The 20,659-nt window shown below is 38.7% G+C and overlaps 1 protein-coding gene and 1 long non-coding RNA gene across 2 annotated transcripts; one reads left to right on the top strand and one right to left on the bottom strand.

The window, feature by feature from the left end:
- Positions 1-2,774: 2,774 nt before the first annotated feature.
- LOC147474557 (uncharacterized) lies at positions 2,775-3,398 on the bottom strand. The gene has a single exon (XM_086585114.1). It carries the CDS (start codon positions 3,396-3,398, stop codon positions 2,775-2,777), a length of 624 nt encoding a protein of 207 aa, XP_086441240.1.
- Positions 3,399-15,992: 12,594 nt separating this feature from the next.
- LOC147474556 (uncharacterized) lies at positions 15,993-16,920 on the top strand. Its single transcript, XR_015209726.1, has 3 exons — positions 15,993-16,102; positions 16,365-16,421; positions 16,559-16,920. It is a non-coding gene; the product is annotated as an uncharacterized LOC147474556 (long non-coding RNA).
- The last annotated feature ends 3,739 nt before the right edge of the window (positions 16,921-20,659 follow it).

The following is a 20,659-nucleotide window of genomic DNA, read 5'->3' as shown; positions in this document are numbered from 1 at the left end:
ATGTGATTTATGTTGTGATGATGGTGGGATGTTGTTTGGTTGTTAGTCGATTGAATGGTGGTGGTGGAAGCTTGAAAACAAGCTGTTAATGGCGGCCAAAGAATCGCCCAGTGGATTTGATTAAGTGAAAGGTTGTTGTGTGGGTTGGACGATGTTGGGGGGGGCTAGTGTAGTGTGTAAGGGATGCAAATGGGGGTGGTGGAAGCTTGAACCAACCATTAATGGCGGCGGGAAGTATTTCATATCTGGATTTAGGAAGAGTGTTGATTTTATGATTTTCGGTTTTTGCATTTGTTAAAGTTGGTTTTTGATTTGGGGTAAAACCGATTTGATGAAGTGAGGAGTGGTGGCCGGTGGTGGCTGGTGGGATGAGGAAGATGGCTATTTCGGGCTTGGGCTTGGTCATGGGCCGTAGCTAAGTTTAATTGTTTAGTTGGGCCGAAATTGATTTGTTTTGTTGGTTGGGCCGAAACTGATTTTATGTTTTGCTTGGGCTTGGCCCGAATAACTAAGTTGGTTTTGTTTGGGGCCCAATAATCTATTTTAGTTTTGGGCCAGTTCAGTTTAAGTTTTTGGGCCGGTTTCAGTTCAATTTTTGGACCGAACCACTTAACTGTTTCGGGCCAATTTCTAATATTGTTCGGGGCCAGTCCATAAGACTTAAAATAGAGATCCAAATGGGTCTTTCAACATTTAAACTTTCGGGTTCTAAGGTTTGGGCTTGGCCAGTTGGGTCCGAACCATTACCTTGGTCATGAGCCCATGAGCCATGCACCTTGACCTTAGCCATGAACCATGGCTATGACCACGCACCTGTTGAACATAGAAATGACAGTTTGACTTCTACAATGATGTGTTGACTTTGACCATTGACCATTGACCGTTAACTTTGACCGAAAGCTTTGAGGAAAAAGCATCAGGACACTATAACTGAGAGATCGGTGATGATCAGTTCAATGATCGACTTGCATGAGAAATTGGGTGTAGTAACTGAGCATGCCAAGCAATGCAAGTTGGTTGCTCGGCAGGCTCAACAGGCATATGATCAAGTGTGCGAGGATTACACATTGCTGGAGGAGACATACTTTGAACTGAGAGAAGAGCATGAACGTGGGGCTCAAGACGCGGGTGTGTTTGTTGTAGTTGGAGATGTTAGTAACGCTCTGTCTACCAGTATTGTTCCTGCTGATCTAACTCTCATGCCTGTTGAAGATAAACATGCTACTCCCGACGCGTGATCACTGCTGGTGCATTTCTTCTTATTTGGTGAGGTTTGTTTCTTTGTTCTCTCTAAGTCCAGAATTTTTAGTGGTTGTAAAACTATAGAACTAGTTTCCTGGGCTTGCCTGGGCAGTTCGCTTTTTGAAATGTTAGGGCTCTTGAACTGATCATCACCGATCAGTTCAATGCAAGTAACTGAGCACGCCAAGCAATGCAAGTCAGTTGCTCGGTAGGCTCAACAGGCATATGATCAAGTGTGCGAGGATTACACATTGCTGGAGGAGACATACTTTGAACTGAGAGAAGAACATAAACGTGGGGCTCAAGACGCGGGTGTGTTTGCTGTAATTGGAGATGTTAGTAACGCTTCGTCTACCAGTATTATTCCTGCTGATCTAACTCTCATGCCTGTTGAAGATAAACATGCTACTCCCGACGCGTGATCACTGCTGGTGTATTTCTTCTTATTTGGTGAGGTTTGTTTCTTTGTTCTCTCTAAGTCCAGAATTTTTAGTGGTTGTAAAACAATAGAATTGGCTTCCTGGGCTTGCCTGGGCAGTTCGCTTTTTGAAATGTTGGGGGCTTGGCCCAGATACATTAAGAGCTGATACCCTGGGGAAACCTGGGCAGTTCGACTTATCTATTGTTTTATTTTCGAGATCTGAACGAACTGGTTTCCACCTAAGTGGCAGTTTGGTAATTGTTTAATAACTGGTTTCCTGAGTGTGTTTAGACAGTTCGTATGTGCACGTAGAAATGCATGCATATTTTGAAGTATGTTCATACTTTTGGCTGAATACTTGCTACCTATATTTTCGTAGGAATTAAACCTAGGAATATATATCCCGTTGTCTAGGAAGACATATGGTGTTATGAAGCGTTTGAGCATTTTAGCTTAAGCGTACGTGCTGCTCTCGGAGAGCATTCTTCACATTGCTAATCCTAGCAATGTAGGTTTTGGACTTAGCAAGAACTACGTAAGGCCGTAAGCTATGTTTCCATTAGCTCGGGTGAGCGTTTTAGTCATTTCAAACGTTTGAGCTTTGGAGAGCGTTTAAGTTCGTTTACCTGTTTTGCCCTTGGAGAGCGTTCTTCGCTTATTTGACTATCGAAGTGTAGATCTCCCTCTGGCGAGTAGTGTTAAGGCTAAGTAGCCTGTGAACTATGTAGCTCTGGGCTTCAGTGAGTGTTTTGGCATTCAGAACGTTTGAGCTTCGGAGAGCGTTTAAGTTCGTTTGAATGTTTTTCCCTTAGAGAGCGTTCTGCTCTTAGTTAACCCTATAAGTATAGGTCTCCAACTAGCGAGAAGTATTAAGGCTAAGAATCCTATGAGCTATGTAGCTCTGAGCTCAAGTGAGCGTTTAAATGTGGAGAACGTTTAAGCTTTGTAGAGCGTTTTTAGTTCGATTCCGCGTTCTACTCTTCGAGAGCGAGTTGTGCGTCGCTTTGACAATACTTCGAGATTGCAATGCATTGATGCAAAATAAAAAGTATGAGTATCAATACTAAAAATAAGAATTCATGAAATGGAATTGTTTATTGATAAAATTTCTTTAATAAGAAAGTATTCCAAGGACGTGGAAGTGCATGTCCCTCTTGGATTTTGATCCAATATGCTCCATTGCCAACGACTCGTTCCAATATATAAGGGCCTTCCAAGTTGGTTCCAATTTCGAGTCATCCCTGGTCTTTTTCAAGACTAGGTCTCCAGGTTGGGAACTTCGAGGGTTAACCCGCTTGTTGTAAGTCTTCCTTAGGGTTTGGTGGTAAGATGCCACTCGAATGGCTGCTAGGTCACATCGTTCTTCGAGTAAATCGACCTCACGGGAGAGAATGGAATCATTCTGACCAGATTCGACGATCTCTAATCGATTCGTTGTAATTTTCAGCTCAGTAGGGATGACGGCCTCAGTACCGTAGCATAATGAGAATGGTGACTCTCCTGTACTAGAACGAGCTGTCGTTCTATGAGCCCACAGAATGTTTTCTAGTTGCATTGGCCACTGGCTTCTGTTATTTTCATTCTTCTTTTTTGAGTTTTCTAGGATTGCTTTGTTACTAGCTTCCGCTTGACCATTGCTCTGGGCGTACTGGAGAGTGGAGAATGCGTGAACGATCTTCCACTTAGCCAAGAACTCTTTCACCATTTTTCCTTTGAACTGAGAACCACTGTCCATCACCAATGTGTGGGGGAGGCCAAATCTGGTAATGATGTTGGTCCAAATGAAGTTTTTGACATTAGCCTCTTTGACATGTGCCAATGGAATTGCCTCCACCCATTTGGTGAAGTAGTCTATTGCAGCTAGGATGAACTGAAAGCCTGTGCTCTTATGTGGAATGAATGGACCCATGGTGTCCAAGCCCCACATATGCAATGGCCAAGGGCTAGCAATGTTGATCAGTTCCCGAGCTGGATGAATGATGTTGTGCCCAAATGTTTAGCATTTAACACATTTGAGTACATACTTCTTGGCATCAATCTGCATTCGTGGCTAGAAGTATCTTGTGAGATCGCTTTATAAGCCAAAGAGCGACCTCCTACGTGGTTACCGCATTCTCCCTCATGAATCTCTATGAAAATCGTCTGACCTTGTTCTGGGCTTATGTACCTCAGATGTGGTCCTCCAGCTGATTTTCTAAAATGTTTCCCGTTGACGAGGTAGTAGCGACCTGACGGATATTGAACTTTTCAGGCCTTTATGCGATCTTCTGGTGCTTTGCCTAGCTGAATGTAATCTATGGTAGGTTGCATCCATGTTTGACTCATCTGACTGTCAGAGAGTAGGCATAGGGCGGTAACTTCTAGGATATGCTCATTTCGGTAACCAGGTCCGTCTACTACTTCAATGAGTAGTTTCCTAGGGTCGCAGTTTGGTGTTTGGGTTGCAAGGTATGCCAAGCTGTCAGCGTGGCGATTCTCATCCCATAGAAAATGTTGTATGGTGACTTTTTTGAAAGATGGTAATAATTGATCTATAACTTGAAAGTACTTAGAAAGGTTACCTTCATTAGTGGTATACTCATAAGCGACCTGGTGAACGACCAGTTGTGAATCGCTAAAGACTTTGAGCTCCTGAACATCGAGCTTTAATGCCATACGAAGTCCCATGATCAGGGCTTTGTACTCCGCTTCATTGTTTGAAGTCGCAAAATCAATACGAACTGACTTTTCCACCATGGAGCCATCTAGCGAGACCAAGACTATGCCGACTCCACTACCCCCTGGATTGCTAGCTCCATCTATGAATAGTGACCATACCGATAGGTCCCATTGTTTAAAAGTTGGGACGCTCTCCTCTGGTTCCCAATTCAGGTCGTCCACTGGGAAATCTGCTAAGAAATCAGCAATGACTTGACCTTTCTGAGATGTTCTTGGGGTGAACTCAATGTGGTGTTCACCGAGTTCTTCTTCCCATACTACCATGGAGTTATCTTATTGGCTTTAAGAAGGATCTTCTTGAGTGGCAGGTCGGTGAGCACTTTGATTGGATGTGCTTGGAAGTAGGGCCTGAACTTTCTTGCTGAATAAAGCAGTGCCAGTAGTGCCTTTTCAATGTGGGAGTAGTTATTCTCAACTGGCAGCAAAGTCTTGCTTGTGAAATAGATCAGTTTATCTGCATTCTGGTCCTCTTTGAAGAGAACTAAACTGATAGTGAAGTCAGAAATTGCTAGATATAGCCCCAGCGTTTCATTATCAATCGGTTTTGCCATCACAGGTGGTGTTGTCAAATATTCCTTGAGAGTAGAGAACGCTCGATGGCATTGATCATTCCAGGAGAACTGTTCTCCTTTCTTGAGGAGTTGCAGGAAAGGTCAGCATTTGTCTGACGCTCTCGATATGAATTGGTTTAGGGTGGCCACCATTCCTGACAATTTTTGTATTTGTTGTTTTGTTTTTGGATCGGGCATATCTAAGAAAGCTCAAATCTGGTATGGGTTTGCTTCAATCCCTCGTTGGGATACTTGATACCCCAGAAATTTCACGGAGGACACGTCGAAGACACATTTCTCTGGGTTAAGCTTCATCTGAATTCGTCTGAGTCTGGAGAACGCTTTTTCAAGATGGTCTAAGTGATCTCTAGATTTCTTGCTTTTTACAACCATGTCATCAATGTAAACTTCCATGGTGTCTCCTAACATGTCCTGGAACATTTTAGTTACCAATCTTTGGTAGGTCGCTCCGACATTCTTTAGACCAAACGGGAGGACGTTGTAGCAGTAGATGCCCTGTTTTATGACGAATGATGTTTTCTCTTGGTCTTCTTCGGCCAGAAGAATCTGGTTGTAGCCGCTGTAGGCATCCATGAATGACATGAGTTCGTGGCCAGCGGTTTGGTCTACGAGCTGGTCAATTCTTGGTAAAGGGAAGCTGTCTTTAGGGGTATTTTGATTGACGTTGGTGAAGTCGACACATAGGCGAACTGTGTCGTTCTTTTTTGGGACTGCCACTTTGTTAGCAATCCACTCGGAGTAGTCCACCTCTCTAATGAAGCCTACCTTTTTGAGATTGTCAATATCGTCATTAATTGCTTTTCTGAACCTAAGAGATAGTTTCCTGGGTCATTGGCGAACTAGCTTAGCATTGGGGTTTGCATTTAACTTATGGCATGCAATATTAGGATCGATTCCGGGCACATCAATATATGACCAAGAAAAATCATTTTTATTCAACGATAAAAAGCTTACAAGTTGTGCCTTGAGAGTAGGGTCAAGGTTGGCTCCTACATAAACAAACTTAGGGTCTGATAAGAGCCCAAAACTGTAGTTTTTAACCCTGTAACAGTCATACTTTTAGACCAATTATGTGAGTAATAATTAAGAGTTAACACTGATTACGTGTTTCTATGCATTTCAGGTTTCAAAGTCCATTATGTACATAAATGTGCCACTTTAGCGAGATAAAGGAGCAAAGGTCGGTTACTAAGGAGTTCCATGATTAAAGGCCAAGATTCAAGAAGACAAAGCCTTTCTAAAAGCCCGGTCAAAAGCTGAAAAGTCGACGCGGGCAGAAACAGCACACAAGTCAGCAGAACTTCCGAAAGCCGTATCTTTGGACTCAAACCTCAGAATGGGGCCTACCTTATGTCAAAACGACCGGATCAGAAAGAGCTTTCCAATGGTCTAAGCCTTGACCCAATCAGAGGAGCAGAAGTGGACAAAAGGTCTGTTGAAGCCAACTGCAGCTGAAGAGGCCTTTTTGGACTGAAAGAATTGGGTTTTGGGCCTGATTCTCTGGCCCGAAATATGGATCCAAGCCCATGCACGATTTTTGGATCTGAACATATAAAAACCAAAGATTAGCTCTTTTTTAATGGTAGCTAATTAGACCTAAAAATATATAGAATTCTAGATCTAGTTTTCAGTAGAGTAATTAAGTTTAAGTTCCATTTTCAATTCTTGTTTTAGATTAAGTCCTTGAATCATTATTCTTGATTGATTAGATAAATAAAATAGTTATTTTTATCAATTTCTATTTTTGGCATTTCAATTTATAGATCTAATTTTAATTCTTGTTGATTATCATTTCGTAGTTGAAGTAGATTGAAACATTGTTAGTTAAATTAGTTAAGTTAGAATTTTAATATGATGAGTAGTTATAATTCAATGGGAAATGATGGGTTGATGACTAAAGGCTAAAACCTCCATTAGAGGGGTTGATGAAGCTTTGATGAAAACTTAGTGGTATAGTGTAGTAGCGTTGTAGAATCTATTCCACTCTAGAAGGTCGTGACTCGCCATGAGAATGGGTGGACGACCTCACATGCTAGTTAGTATTTGGTAGAAATGCCATGAACACTAGGGATTAGAACTCGAAATTCTTGCCGTAAGAACGTAAGAATCGAGATACAAGAATCTATGCTAGGTTATTAAGTTGGATTCGAGGTGGATTCGATTCCCTTCTAATCCTTTATCTAGATTCAAAAACAATCATATTTCCATAGCATTAAGTAGTTTAAATTCAACATAATCAATTTCATATTGTATCGTAGTATAACACCCTTCGTAAAGCTCTCATTAGACTTAAGACTCGATTAATTAGACTAGAAAACATTCCATCTTTGGAGAACTAGGAGTGGAACAATTTGTTACTCCACTCTATTTCGATAGAATTGAGAGTAGAAACTTTGATAAATATAGACACGTAAATAAGTTTTAGTTTACTTACGTTTTGAGTTCATCGTTCATTTCGTAGGTAAACTATCAATTATCATTTATCAAATGGCCGCCATCTTAGTTTCACTTTAGCATTGTTTTCATAGTATAATTAGTCATTTTTAAGTCCCATTAAACCCACCCACCCTTGTTTGATTCATACTGTGGTTGTCCGTTTCAGCGTTGAAAGTTCCGCAAAAATATACACGCGGAGCGACCACCTTCTAAGCGAAAGCCTGCACCCAAAAAGATCAGAAACACCGAGCGACCAGCCCTAAAACACTGTAACTTCAAGTTACACGCCAGAGCGACAGCCCTAAAGTGAGCGCCGCGTGCCTAAAGCTAAATTTTCCGGATTTCTACAGGTTTGTTTCGAACTTCGATTTTTTAAGTTTTTCAGTGTTCTAACTTGTTATTTACGCTGAACACGCGTAAACAAGACGTTATTCATAAGCGAAGCAAGGACGCTATCAGGTATTCCTTTCTTCCATACCTCGCATCTCCAGTTAGAGGTTTATACTAAAATATCAAGATTGTTTGGAGTGTTGTCGTGTTTAGACTTAGACTTGCATGAGATTAAGATCTGGTCGGAGAAAAACACCGAACATAATTAACCGTCAGCGTCAACAAACAAATCTATCGAGTATACCAATCACTACACCTCTAGCTACTATTCCACCAACCACACCGGACATAATGGCTGAAGAAAGAGAGACTCCTCTCTCCGACTTTTACAAAGCCTTGAGCGATAGCCCTAAATCTTGCATCATTCTAGTAGACCCAGTGGGGGATTTTTGAATTCCCCCAAACATATTTAATTTGTTACCCGTTTTCCATGGTTTAGATCATGAAAAACCTTATCAACACATGTGTAGGATTGAACAAGTCCTTACAACATTCCATCATCCTACGGTTGGTACAGAACAAATTAAACTAAGGGTATTTCCTTCACCTTAGCCCGATAAGGCGTCTTGGTTAACGCCCAAAGCCGCTAACTCTGTGGACTCGTGGGCTAAACTTGTTCACCGTTTATGGAACATTTTACCCACCCCTAAAGACGGATGAGATGCTTTCCAAGATTCATTTTTTCCGACAAAATCCTCATGAATCATTTTCTCGAGGCTTGGAATCGCTTTCACCGATCTGCTTATAGAGTGTCCACACCATAACCTAGCAAAAGACACGTTAGTTTGTGCCTTTTTCAAAGGACTTCAACATCACCATAAAGAAGTCCTTGACATAATGAATGGGGGTAGTTTCCTAAGTAAAGGAGCCTCGGAGGCTTACAAATTTTTAGAAGATCAAACTAAACGTAATAACAATTGGGGGTAGTGATGATATCCCCCGCGCTGTTAGTTCTTCTTCAACAGTTAAGGCCACTGGTATGTTTGAGATGAAACCCGATCTAGAACTTAAAAATTTAATCGAATCTCTAACTAAAAAGGTTGAGGCTATTTCTGTGCAACAAAAGCCTATCCCCGTCATGAATGTTAACTCCAACCCATGTAATGTCTGTTTGAGTCCTGAGCACCCTGAATCCTATTGTCCTCTCGCCTATGAACAACAACAATTAGAGCAAGACAATGTTTGCTCCATTAATAGCTATCCTATTCCTAATGCCCCATGGAGACAACATCCCAACTTTAGTTGGCGAAACAATCAACAAGTTTCACCTCCAGGGTTTAATAACCAAAATGTTAGGCAAGCAAACAACTATAATCAAGCTCCACCTAGGCAAGGACAGGGACAAAGTCAGGGAAATTATAATAATTATAACAACCAAGCGCAACCACGACAAGGTTTAGCACAAGGTCAGGGTAATTATAATAGTTATAATACCAATAAAGGTATCGTTCAGATTAACAATAGTAACTATCACAACCCACCCATAAATAATCAACGTGAGATAGTTCCAGTCGCACCACCTGTGACTACTACACCATCACATCCGGATCGTATAGACGCCTTTATACAGGTTACCCAACAACTTTTCCAATCAATGACTCAATCAAACCAACAGATCTTACAATCCATAAATTAGGGCTTATAACAGTTAGCCCAAGAGAAAGCCCAACCAAAAGGCGTGTTTCGGACAAAGCGATACCAAACCCTAAAAACAAAGAAACACAACCTTTGAGGTAAACGGTAATACTAGTAATCAAACCGCAATCGTAGGTGACCTTAATGCCATCACCACTCTCCGCCTGGAAGAGTGGTTGATAACAAAGTAACTATGCCTATAGTTACCCCATCGATACTCCCTACACCGATATCGAACTAGATACCGCGATAGAAACTCAAGAGCCTACCACCGTAGAGGTACCGGTTAAACAACAAACTAAGAAACAGAAAGCCAAGGTAACACATCAAGTCGAGCCATACGCTAAATATAGAGCTTAAACCACCATTCCCTCGAAAGTTAGCCATGCTAACCAGAATACAAACTTTGAGGAGATTAGGAATGTTTTCAAGAATCTAATGATAAACCTTCCTTTTCTCGAAGCTATTAAAAGCTCCCTAACCACGCTTTAAGTTTCTTAAAGAGTTGTGCACTACTAGGCGTAAGACCAACATACCTAAAGACGCCTTTCTAACCTGAACAGTTCCCAACTTTATCCGAAAATAATGGAATTGTTAAGTACAAGGACCCCGATAGTCCCATCAGAAATGCACCTTAAGAGATTCCCCACGATGACCGCTTTATTAGACACGGCGAGTGTTAACTTACTCCCCGTGATACTTGTATAAACAAATAGGTCTACAGAAATGCAACTTACAAAAATAACGTTGCAATTAGCGGACAGTCAATTAAGTATCCTAAGGGTGTAGTGGCAAACGCGTGCTTGTTAAGGTTCGATTTTTACTATCCCGCTGATTTTGTTATCCTCGATACGTAAGTCGCGAATCTGTACATCGATCATCTTAGGGCCCTTCTTGGCAACCGCCAACGACTTATAAATTGCCGCGATGGTAAGATGTCCTTATCTTTTTTGGCCATCTTACGGTTGAGGTAAATGTTTTTAAAATGATGAAACAGTTACCGATTCGCCTATAGATGGGGAGGTTAGCATGATCGAGAGCTTAGCTCAAGATTATTTTAACAACACGTTTCTCGAAAACAATATGTACAAATTCCTTTCTTTTGGAATTTCAGATTTTGTAAATGACTCCTACTTAGAGGAAGTCAACACCATCTTTGAGTCCACACCAATTGTAGACCCTTCGATTGCTCCATATACTGAGTATGAAGACTTGCTACCTAAGCAAGTATTCATTATGCAAAATGAGGACCCCGACGAAACATCTATTGATTTTCCTTCCACCCCAGTGCTTAAACCTCTTCCCCCGGAGTTAAAATATATTCAACTTGATCCGGATGGTAGTCATCCGGTAATTATATCTTCTCTGTTATCTAAGAATGAAGAGACATGTTTAATCCGGGTGATTAGGGAACATCGGTCGGCGATTGGTTGGTCCCTAGCCGACATTAAGGGAATTGACCCTAATGTTTACACTCATCGTATCCATTTGGAGGATAACGCGAAGACTTCTCGTGAACGTCAGCGTCGCTTGAACCCTGCCATGAAAGAGTTGGTTAGGGAAGAAGTCTTACGATTACTTTCGATCGCGGGTATCATATACCCAATCTCGATAGCGAATGGGTAAGCCCCATTCATGTAGTTCCTAAGAAATCGGGGAGTTACCATGGTTCAGAATCGGAAAGGGTGACTATGTTGTCACCACAAGGTCCTATGAAATGGAGGATCTGTATTGATTACAGACGTTTAAATGCTATGACATGAAAGGATCACTTTCCTTTACCTTTTATAGATCAAATGCTCGAACGCCTAGCTGGTCATGCTTTTTATTATTTTCTGGATGGCTACTCAGGCTATTTTCAGATTATTATTGATATTAATGACCAAGAAAATACTACCTTCACATGTCCCTTTGGAACGTATGCCTATAAACGAATGCCTTTTGGCCTTTGTAATGCTCTTGGTACCTTCCAGCAGTGTATGCTTCATATATTTAGTGACATGGTAGAGCGCCTTATGGAAGTTTTCATGGATGATTTTTCTATCTATGGAGACTCCTTCACAGACTGTTTGTCTAACCTGTCTAAGATTTTGACACGGTGCGAAGAAAAGAGTCTCGTTTTAAATTGGGAAAAGTGTCATTTCATGGTGAAAAAGGGCATAGTACTAGGTCACATCGTATCTAGTGATGGCATAGAAGTAGATAAGGCCAAACTAGATAAGATAGCGACCCTACCTAAACCACGGACTGTCCGTGATATTAGGGCCTTTCTAGGCCATACAGGTTTTTATAGGCGGTTTATTAAAATATTAAGCAAAATTACTTATTTATCTTTGTGACACAAAACCACTCTTTTTCACACTCTATATTTTTCTAATATAGTAAAATGATTTGGGACCATATTTTTCTAAATAGTACTCTTCGGATACTATCATGCTACATTACAGAGTGACCTGGAAAGCCACAAGACATGTGCATCCTGTTGTTTGTGCATGCTTGACAAACAACTAGTACTGATAAACCGATAAACACCAAGTGAATACACATTCTCGTCTACACATTTTATGTTGCCTTTGGATAAACATCAACGCCACTCTAATAAGCGGACCGTGTATTGAACATGTAGTCAATGAATGCAAGAGCGATTTTTTTTGGGGGCTTTCTAATGGTCGGGAAAATGAAATTCCTTATCAAGTGACTACCATTGACGATTGCGATTCCCTACAAAATTAGCGATTGTTCCCTATTTTGAAAATTGGTTTTGCGATACTCCCATGAAATAATTTAATTCAGATTACCCCCCACATTCTAACTTTCCGTTAGTCAAACAGTTAGTTGACTTCGTTAACCGTAGTAAAGATTTCAGGCAAATGATACATGTCTGAAGGAAAGGTTGTTGAGTCGGAGGATGAAAGGGAGGATATGACATGTCTCGGATGACGATGCATTAGATAATTGTAGTTCTAATTTAGAACGCATGCAAGTGTTGCAAACTGGCTTGCGTTGCGTTTATGGTATTTGTGAAGATATCCGAGATAGACAGATTGTAGTTCGAAAAAAGCAAACGAACCTTCAGACGAGACTTGAAATGCTCGAAAAGGTTCAGGACGATATCTTGTCTAACATGGAGACTATCCACCAGCATCAACAAGCCCAGTATGCATTACTTAGGACTGAGAGGGAAGCACAGCGCTTGTTCCGAATAGAGATGCTACGACGCATGCCACCCGTGGAGGACTCTGCTTCAGCCGAGTCTGACAGGCATGAGCGTCGTCGTAACCCAACCCAACTCAACTCTAAGGTTTATCAAAACAGAGTAACAGGGACGAATTGCTAATTAAATGGTAATAATCAATCACAAACAATACTTGAGCAAATATATAACCATATCCAAAGTCTCAAATATATATATATATATATATATATATATATATATATATATATATATATATATATATATATATATATATATGGCCAGCTACCTTGACATACTATTCTAACATACTATCTTGACATACCCAGACAACCGTTAGATCTTCCAAAATCTAACGTCTAGATATGCGTCTAAAAAACCAAACAAAGATTAAAAAAAGGGAGGGCAAAAATGACATTTACGTTTTTCTCATAAACCTTTTCTTCTCTTCATTCACGCTTATAGCTCATTGCTGAAAAAAATTCTCAAGTCGCCGTCCGTCAACGTCACTATACCAAAAAATAAAAGGAGCAAAAAACGATTTGCTTTTTTCAATTTCTACTAGTTTTGTTTCAGGCAATCGTTGTAAGAGGAATCCATATTGAAGATGAGCGTGTATCCCTTCCTCCCTCAGAAGTTTTACATGGAGGAGATGAAGATTAGAATTGATACTCCCTTTAGGGTCGAATTTTCAATTTTTTAACTGTTTTTTTTTTTGTAAAAGATGTTTTTCAATTGTAAAAGTTAATTTCTTATTTAAAGTTTTTCACATTTTCTATTGTCATTCTTGATGCATTTGGGGATGATTATGCTTGAACCAGTTACCCATTAAAAAAATGAAGAAACAGTTATCATTATGATTATCCTTCAGAAGTTTCTTCATGATGCTGAAACGACTTTTATAACAACCTTAGATTGAGATTTCACCCACCATGTCTCTTAACAAGGGATCAGTTTTTAAATGTTGAAGCAATTGCTCTTTGTACATAACTACGAGGGGCTTACTTCCTATTTGATGGCTTCTCATCCAAATATTGATATAAAGGTATGAATAGGGAAATAAGTATCCGAAGGATAGGTCCTCCAGTTATGCCAGCATGAGGCTTCATAACCTCAAAATATAGCATCTGTTGTTGAGTGTTAGTACCTTGGAAGGTAATCAAGGTGTCTCATTGTATCAAGCTTGAGAGCAAGTTCTAGTGTCACAACTATAATATCATAGTATGGTTGTCATCATGAAACCAGAGAAGAGGACCAAACTACAATAACACAGAACTTGATATTCACGTTGCTTTGACATTTCCCAAAAGAATTCCGTCGTTATCATTATACTCGAAAAAAAAAAAAAAAAAGTAGAGCATGGTATTATGAGTTAATTACTGATCATATTTTGATTAAGCATCGTATAAAATATTCATTGACCAAAATTTAAAATTTGCTTCTTTGTATGCTAAGTGCTAACAAGATATGAGGTTATGTCATGAGTAAAAATACAAATGACAGGTGGATATCAAGACAGGAAGTAAAAACGCAGACAGCTCAAGAGCATATCAAAGTTAAAAACCAGCTCTTTCTTTAATTCAGAAGGTATATTAATTTAAGGAGCTCTAACTAGTAACATGTTAATTTGAACTGCCATGGATTAGGTTCTTTTTTGTGTTTGGATTGTTTCTTAGATCTCTTTCATGTTGATACTGATACACACCTTGCACTTATATATGTGAACTGACAATTTCTCGATAGTAACAACACCACCAACTTAGCTTGCAATCCTATAAATACAACAGATCAATACAGTTTTCTTATTTAAGTTGGCTGGAAAGAGCTGCTTCCAAACATTATTCTTTTTTGAATCATCGACCAGTGTATCCGTCCTCAACTTTTGAATTTAAGAGTCAAAGCAGGGAGAGTACAGGTTAGAAAATTGGAATAGTTTAATTTTCTTCCCATTCTTCCCTGTCCCTAGGAACAGCTCCAAAATGCTTAACCAAGATGTCCGCCACAAGTGGAACCATGTCCTTACAAGGTACACTCTTCTTATAAACATGTACGAGATGAGAGGGCGAAAACCTATCCCTAAAAAGTGGCTCCTTTAGAAAGGCGTCAAGTTTTGATTTCTCAACAATAGAGATAATAATATTTTGTTCCACAGTCCGATGAAGCTCACGGCGAACCATACCGGCTATTCGGCCTACTTCATCCTCATTTATACGTGAATGAAGAAGAAGAAAATGGTTTTTCTTTTGTGGAAAAAAATGAAATGTCAATTTTGCCCCTCCTGTTTAATTGTGTGATTTGTTAATTAGAAATGCATATCTAGACGTTATATTTTGGAAGATCTAGATGTTAGATTGATCTAATGGTTGTCTGGGTATTGTCAAGATAGTATGTTAGAATAGAATAATTATGTTAGAATTGTATGGATAGTATCTCTACTAGTAGTATAGCCTATAATAATCATGGCCTCTTAAATTCATTCGGGTATTTTTATGATAGTATAATACCCTTAATGAATAATAAAATCAGATGCCTAGATATTTTTTAATAAGGACTACTTTGTCTTTTTATGCCTTTATAAATTTTCAGTACCGATATTGTCCTTAAATAAAAATATTGCTTAACACCTTTAAATAGGAGCAATCAGTTTTTTCATGTGGCAGTATATTAGAAAACCAAATCTACGCTGATTCTCATATGTACGCCATACTATAAATGTCATTTAATTACTATCAATAATTGGGTTATTTAATAAGAGGTTAAGAAAAGGGAAAGTCTAATCAGAATACGAACCGATTCTTTTCTCTTCTGTTTCTCATAATTTTATTTTTCTCACAATGAAACAACTACTCTCATATTGGTTGAAAAATCTAATAACCCCAACTTGGAGATAACGGAGGTGGAGATATACAGGTAACCTCCGATTTCTTAGTTATTTGTTTCTGAATCAATCTATTTCATTTTCAATGACTGTTGGTTCCATTGATTTTTTTTTTTTTTGAAGTTGTGCTTAAGAAAACTTGATTATATCGCACTTGACCCCGTTCAATGATTGTTGGTTCTATTTATATCGCACTGGATTTCTATCTTCATATCTGCTTAAGAAAACCGTTTTCTATTTTTTTGGAATGACTGAGTAGTGTTTGTTTAATTCGAGCTATGGATGGATTTAGTTGTGGACTTTCTTGTGATTCACAGTAGAGCTTTGTTTCACTAAGAAGTCGAACAAGTTTTGGGTGGATTAATTCTTTCTCGCTTTTACATTTCAGCTAATCTATAAAAAAATTGATTCAATTCCATTTTTTTAATTTCGGGTTTTTATTTCACCCAAGGAACTTGTGTTCAAGGAGCCGGTGTAATTGCTTTTAATTTTCTGAGTTTTAATTTCAGGTCTTTTAAGCAATGACTGTTCCGTGTTAAAGGAGCTTTTGTCTATTGCTTTCATAGCTGATTCTGTGTGGTCAATCAATGGGTGCTGTGTTCAGCAGAGAATTTGACGTGCGTATTGTTTTGGGATGTGCAATTTTTTCCTTGTTGTATTTATCTTAAGAGGCCTCGGAGAGCACTGCCAGTGCTTAGCTGTTGGCACCATCAGTTTTTTTAGTTAAAGTTTTTATTTTACTGTTACAATTCCTTTTTATGGTCAGAGTTCTTTTGAGAATGCATCAACTTTCTTCAGCAAACTTTTGCCTATTTAGCTAGAGAACTAAATTTAAAAAAATGCTGATTTGAAATGTTATTTTGCATTTGTATTGACAAGGGAATGATATGGATAGGACAGAAGTGTTTTAGGAAAGCCCATGAGCTTCTACACAATGTATTAACTGAATTGTTCGACTAAGAAGTGTTAACAGATATAGCTTCTACACTTCTTCATATGTTGCACCAATTCGCTTTCAGATTCATGTTCTATCTTATTCTATTAACTGAATTGCTTATCTTTATTCATTGCAGGTTGTCACAACACCAACTTCAGCACCGAATGCTATATCTGTTGAAGCACTCAAAAAATACATTCTGGTGTCACTAATACAGAATGGGTAGGTTCCCTTAAATTGTTTCTTAAACTTCTGAATATGGGCTTCACATTGGGATTTTAATTCTTGAATCTTTCATCTGGTTTCTTGATTAGCCACTTACAATTTTTGCACGTTAAGAGTTGTATTTTTAAGAGTACGTTATCACACTGTACATTCTCAGTATCACACATTAGATTATTTGGTTTGATGAATAGTTGTTGGTGAAATTAAAATGAGACTGTGTTGTGTTTTTTGTTATGATAGCTTCCCTTTCATAACTTTTTTTATTACTCTAGCTTTTTTTTTACTGTACTATAGATTATGAGTCGTCTTTGTCATGTCTTTAAGATATTTTCCAATGTTCAAGGCTCTTGGGTCTTAAAAGCCTAAATATCTGTGTTGCATGAGTACGGGTACGAGTGTCCAATTTGGACATCGGTACAGAGATTTGGACACGGCATGTTCTAAAAAGCAGATACGTGGACACACCTAATATTTATTTTAATTTTAATTTTTTTTTATTAGAAAAACGATTTGGCAATAAGGTTATTTAAAAGATAAGTAAAATTATGTGGTTATAGGATCTCTCAATTCTAATATTTTATGTTTCTGTAGGTCATATCTTATAAAAGATACATTATCCTACACCTCTTATTGTAGGAGTGTAGGTGTCGTGTCCCGCACTGCATTACTTACACGGGAGTGTAGGACATGGCAACACGAGACACAACAGAAAATATGAAGTACCCATGCAACATAGCTAAATATAGACCGATTCATCTCGGTTAGGCGCATTAGTGAATCATTGGTAATCTCAATTGATGGTGATGGTTGGCGTACATGGAATAGTGATTGCATTATGTTTTACAAACTTATAATGCTGAAAATTATAGGATGAGAAAGAAGCTAAAAGAAACACTTTATCAGCTCTTCGTTCACTACAAAAGAAACGATGTGATTGTTGGGATGGAAAATTAGGCATATAAGTTCTCATGCATATTTGGGGGGTGGGTGGCTGGTTTCCCTACATTATTTGAAACCATTATCCAAATTTACAGTTGGGATTGGTCTTTGTATTTAGTGTAAAACCAAGTCTGGGCAAGTGAACGAGGGGAAGATGTGCAAGAGCATATTCCTAAAAAGTGTTTACAATGGTAAACATACAGAGTCCCTACATTCTCATAAACCATTATCCACGATTACAGTTGGGACTAGTCTTTTAATTTAGTGTAAAACCCAGTCTAGGCAACTGAACGAGGGGAAGATGTGTGAGAGTATATTCCTAAAAAGTGTTTACAATAGTTAACTTACCAAAAGTGTTTTAGATGTAATGGGTAATTTTGTATACTGTCCCATGATGTTTTGTTCTCCCTCCTCTAATTTAATTGCATTACATGTTTGCAGGTTCTGAAAAAGGTAGACATGATACGCAAGAATGATGTGGAGAGTATTTTAGTTGAGCGTGATAATTTGATTTCGGTTCGCAATCCTTTTGTGGTGAGCAGTCTAGATAGCATAGCTTTTATTACACCTTTATCTCTAACTAATTTCCATCTTATTTGTAACTCAAATTTTATTAGGTACGGTTTTTCTATTCCTTCACATGTCATGAGAACTTATACCTTGTGATTGAGTACTTGAATGGAGGAGACCTGTTCTCATTGTTGAGAAATTTAGGTTGCTTGGATGAAGATGTTGCTCGTGTATAAATTGCAGAAATTGTAAGCTAAAAATATTTTGTTTTTACTTTGCATGTGCATCTGTGGAAAGGGAAGAAAAAACAAATGTAAAATCAAATTGTGTGCAGGTGCTAGCATTGGAATATTTACATTCATTGCTTGTGGTTCATCGAGATTTGAAGCCTGATAATTTGCTGATTGCACATGATGGTCATCTCAAGGTTAGCATATTTACAACATTAACATTCTACAAATAACATTTCAAATTTGAATACCTAACTTATTGAAGTTGTTGGTTTTGCCTTCATTTTCCATATCGTTCATGTGATGTATGTCCTATTGCTTATCAAGAACTTGCTCCCTCTTTACTGGGATTGATCATTTCGGTTGTTTAATACTCTTCTTTGATTTGTAAATTTTTCTCATGTATGTTGCTCCATCCAATGACCTTGTGTTGAGCATTCTTAATTCTTGAATATCCTCATCTTTTTCGTCATATTTTGGAAGCTTTCGAACAAGTAAAATTCTTACCTAGCTGACTGTGATTGGGAACAGTTAACAGACTTTGGGTCATCAAAGGTTGGTCTTATCAACAACACCGATGATTTGTCTGGTCCAGCAGTTAGTGTGACGACACTACTTGAAGAAGATGAACCTCAGCTATCGACATCTGAGCATTTAAATCAGCGTGAAAGAAGGCAGAAGGGTTCGGCTGTAGGCACACCTGATTATTTGGTACCCGAGATACTCTTAGGGATAGGGCATGGTAATCTCTTTGATTTTCCATTTTCCCCTTGATCTATTTAACCACTCAAACTCTTTGACTCTTTGTAAGATCTATTTAATTACTTTGTGGCTTTTTTTTTGGTTAGGTTATTATCTATTTCATGGAGATGGAGTATTCGTAGGGGTCTTCTCATATCCAACATGATTTGGCGTCCTTAATTAACTTAGGTATCTACTTTTCAATCTCGGTTTTAGTTTTGTTTTTAGATTTATGAACTTTTGAAGTATTTGTTGTTTCGTGCCTAACATTTAATCGATATTTTTGTTAATGTGGTTCATGAGTTGTGATTTTATTTTTTGTTTCATGAGCCTGGATAGGCAAGCTAATTCGAATTATCCGCGGTTAAGAAACTTTGATTTGTGAAAGCTGCATTCATGGGCCGATGGAGTTACTGAATTCAGGGATGGGCGAAATCAAGAAAGTACCAGCGAGGCAGTGAATGGATATTATGTTGCTGCCCTGTTTGGATTTAGTTATGGTGATGCTCGTGTTAATGATGTTGGATCAACACTTGCAGCGATTCTGGTGCTGATTTCGGGTTTAGAGTGTATAATGATCATCATTACCATTTGGGATACTTTCTTTATGGTATTGCAGTGCTTGCGAAGATTGATCCAACATGGGGTAGCAAGTATAAACCTCAAGCGTACTCTTTGATTGCCAATTTCATGAGCCTGGATAGGCGGGCTAATTCGAATTATCCGCGGTTAAGAAACTTTGATTTGTGGAAGTTGCATTCATAGGTCGGTTGAGTGACTGAATTCGGGGATGGGCAGAATCAAGAAAGTACCAGCGAGGTAGTGAATGGATATTATGTTGCTACCCTGTTTGGATTTAGTTATGGTGATATTGGTGAGTTGACCACATTACGTAACTATTGCTTTCTTTGGTGGTGTCAGGCCTATCAATGTTGACAACAATTATTTCCTAGAATTGGTTGTTGAAGACTTCAATCTCTGTCAAACAATCCAACGCAAAGAACTCAAACAGCTTGAAAGGTACTTGATAAAACATAAAAAGATAGTTTACCTATGAAATGAACGATAAAACTCAAAACGTAAGTAAACTAAAACTTAATACGTGCCTACATTTATCAAAGATTCTACTCTCAATCCTATGAGATATAGTGGAGTAGAGTGATTCGTTCCACTCCTAGTCCTTCCGCATGCTTGTTTACGCGTGTAATTACTCTCTACTTAAAGTCTAATGAGAGATTTACGAAAAAGGCAACTAGACTACGATGCAACTACCTACCTAAAATGCAACTAGTCGACGATAGGAATAACTAAGGGAATGCTACGTTGATTCGATGATAAGGAGTTAGAGGGAATTGATTCCACCTTAACTTCGACTTAATCCTATTAACTACTTAATCGTCATAATCCGAATTGAACTGCTTCGCAGAACAATTGGTTCTTCCTAATCCCTAATTACACATGGCATTTCTACCAATTAATAACTAGCATGTGAACGATTAAACCCATTCTCATGGTGAACTAAACGTTTCTAGAGTGGAAAGGAAATTACGACCAATCTACGTTAATCGAATCAAGCTTTCATCAAGGTTTCT

The sequence above is a fragment of the Coptis chinensis genome, chromosome 9, assembly GCF_015680905.1.
Source record: "Coptis chinensis isolate HL-2020 chromosome 9, ASM1568090v1, whole genome shotgun sequence".
In the NCBI taxonomy this organism is placed as follows: Eukaryota; Viridiplantae; Streptophyta; class Magnoliopsida; order Ranunculales; family Ranunculaceae; genus Coptis; species Coptis chinensis.
This window is presented reverse-complemented; position numbering and strand designations above follow the sequence as displayed.

Bases quoted from the DNA above. Each gene is read 5' to 3' on its own strand.
- LOC147474557 (XM_086585114.1), bottom strand. From the start codon at position 3,398: ATGGACAGTGGTTCTCAGTTCAAAGGAAAAATGGTGAAAGAGTTCTTG.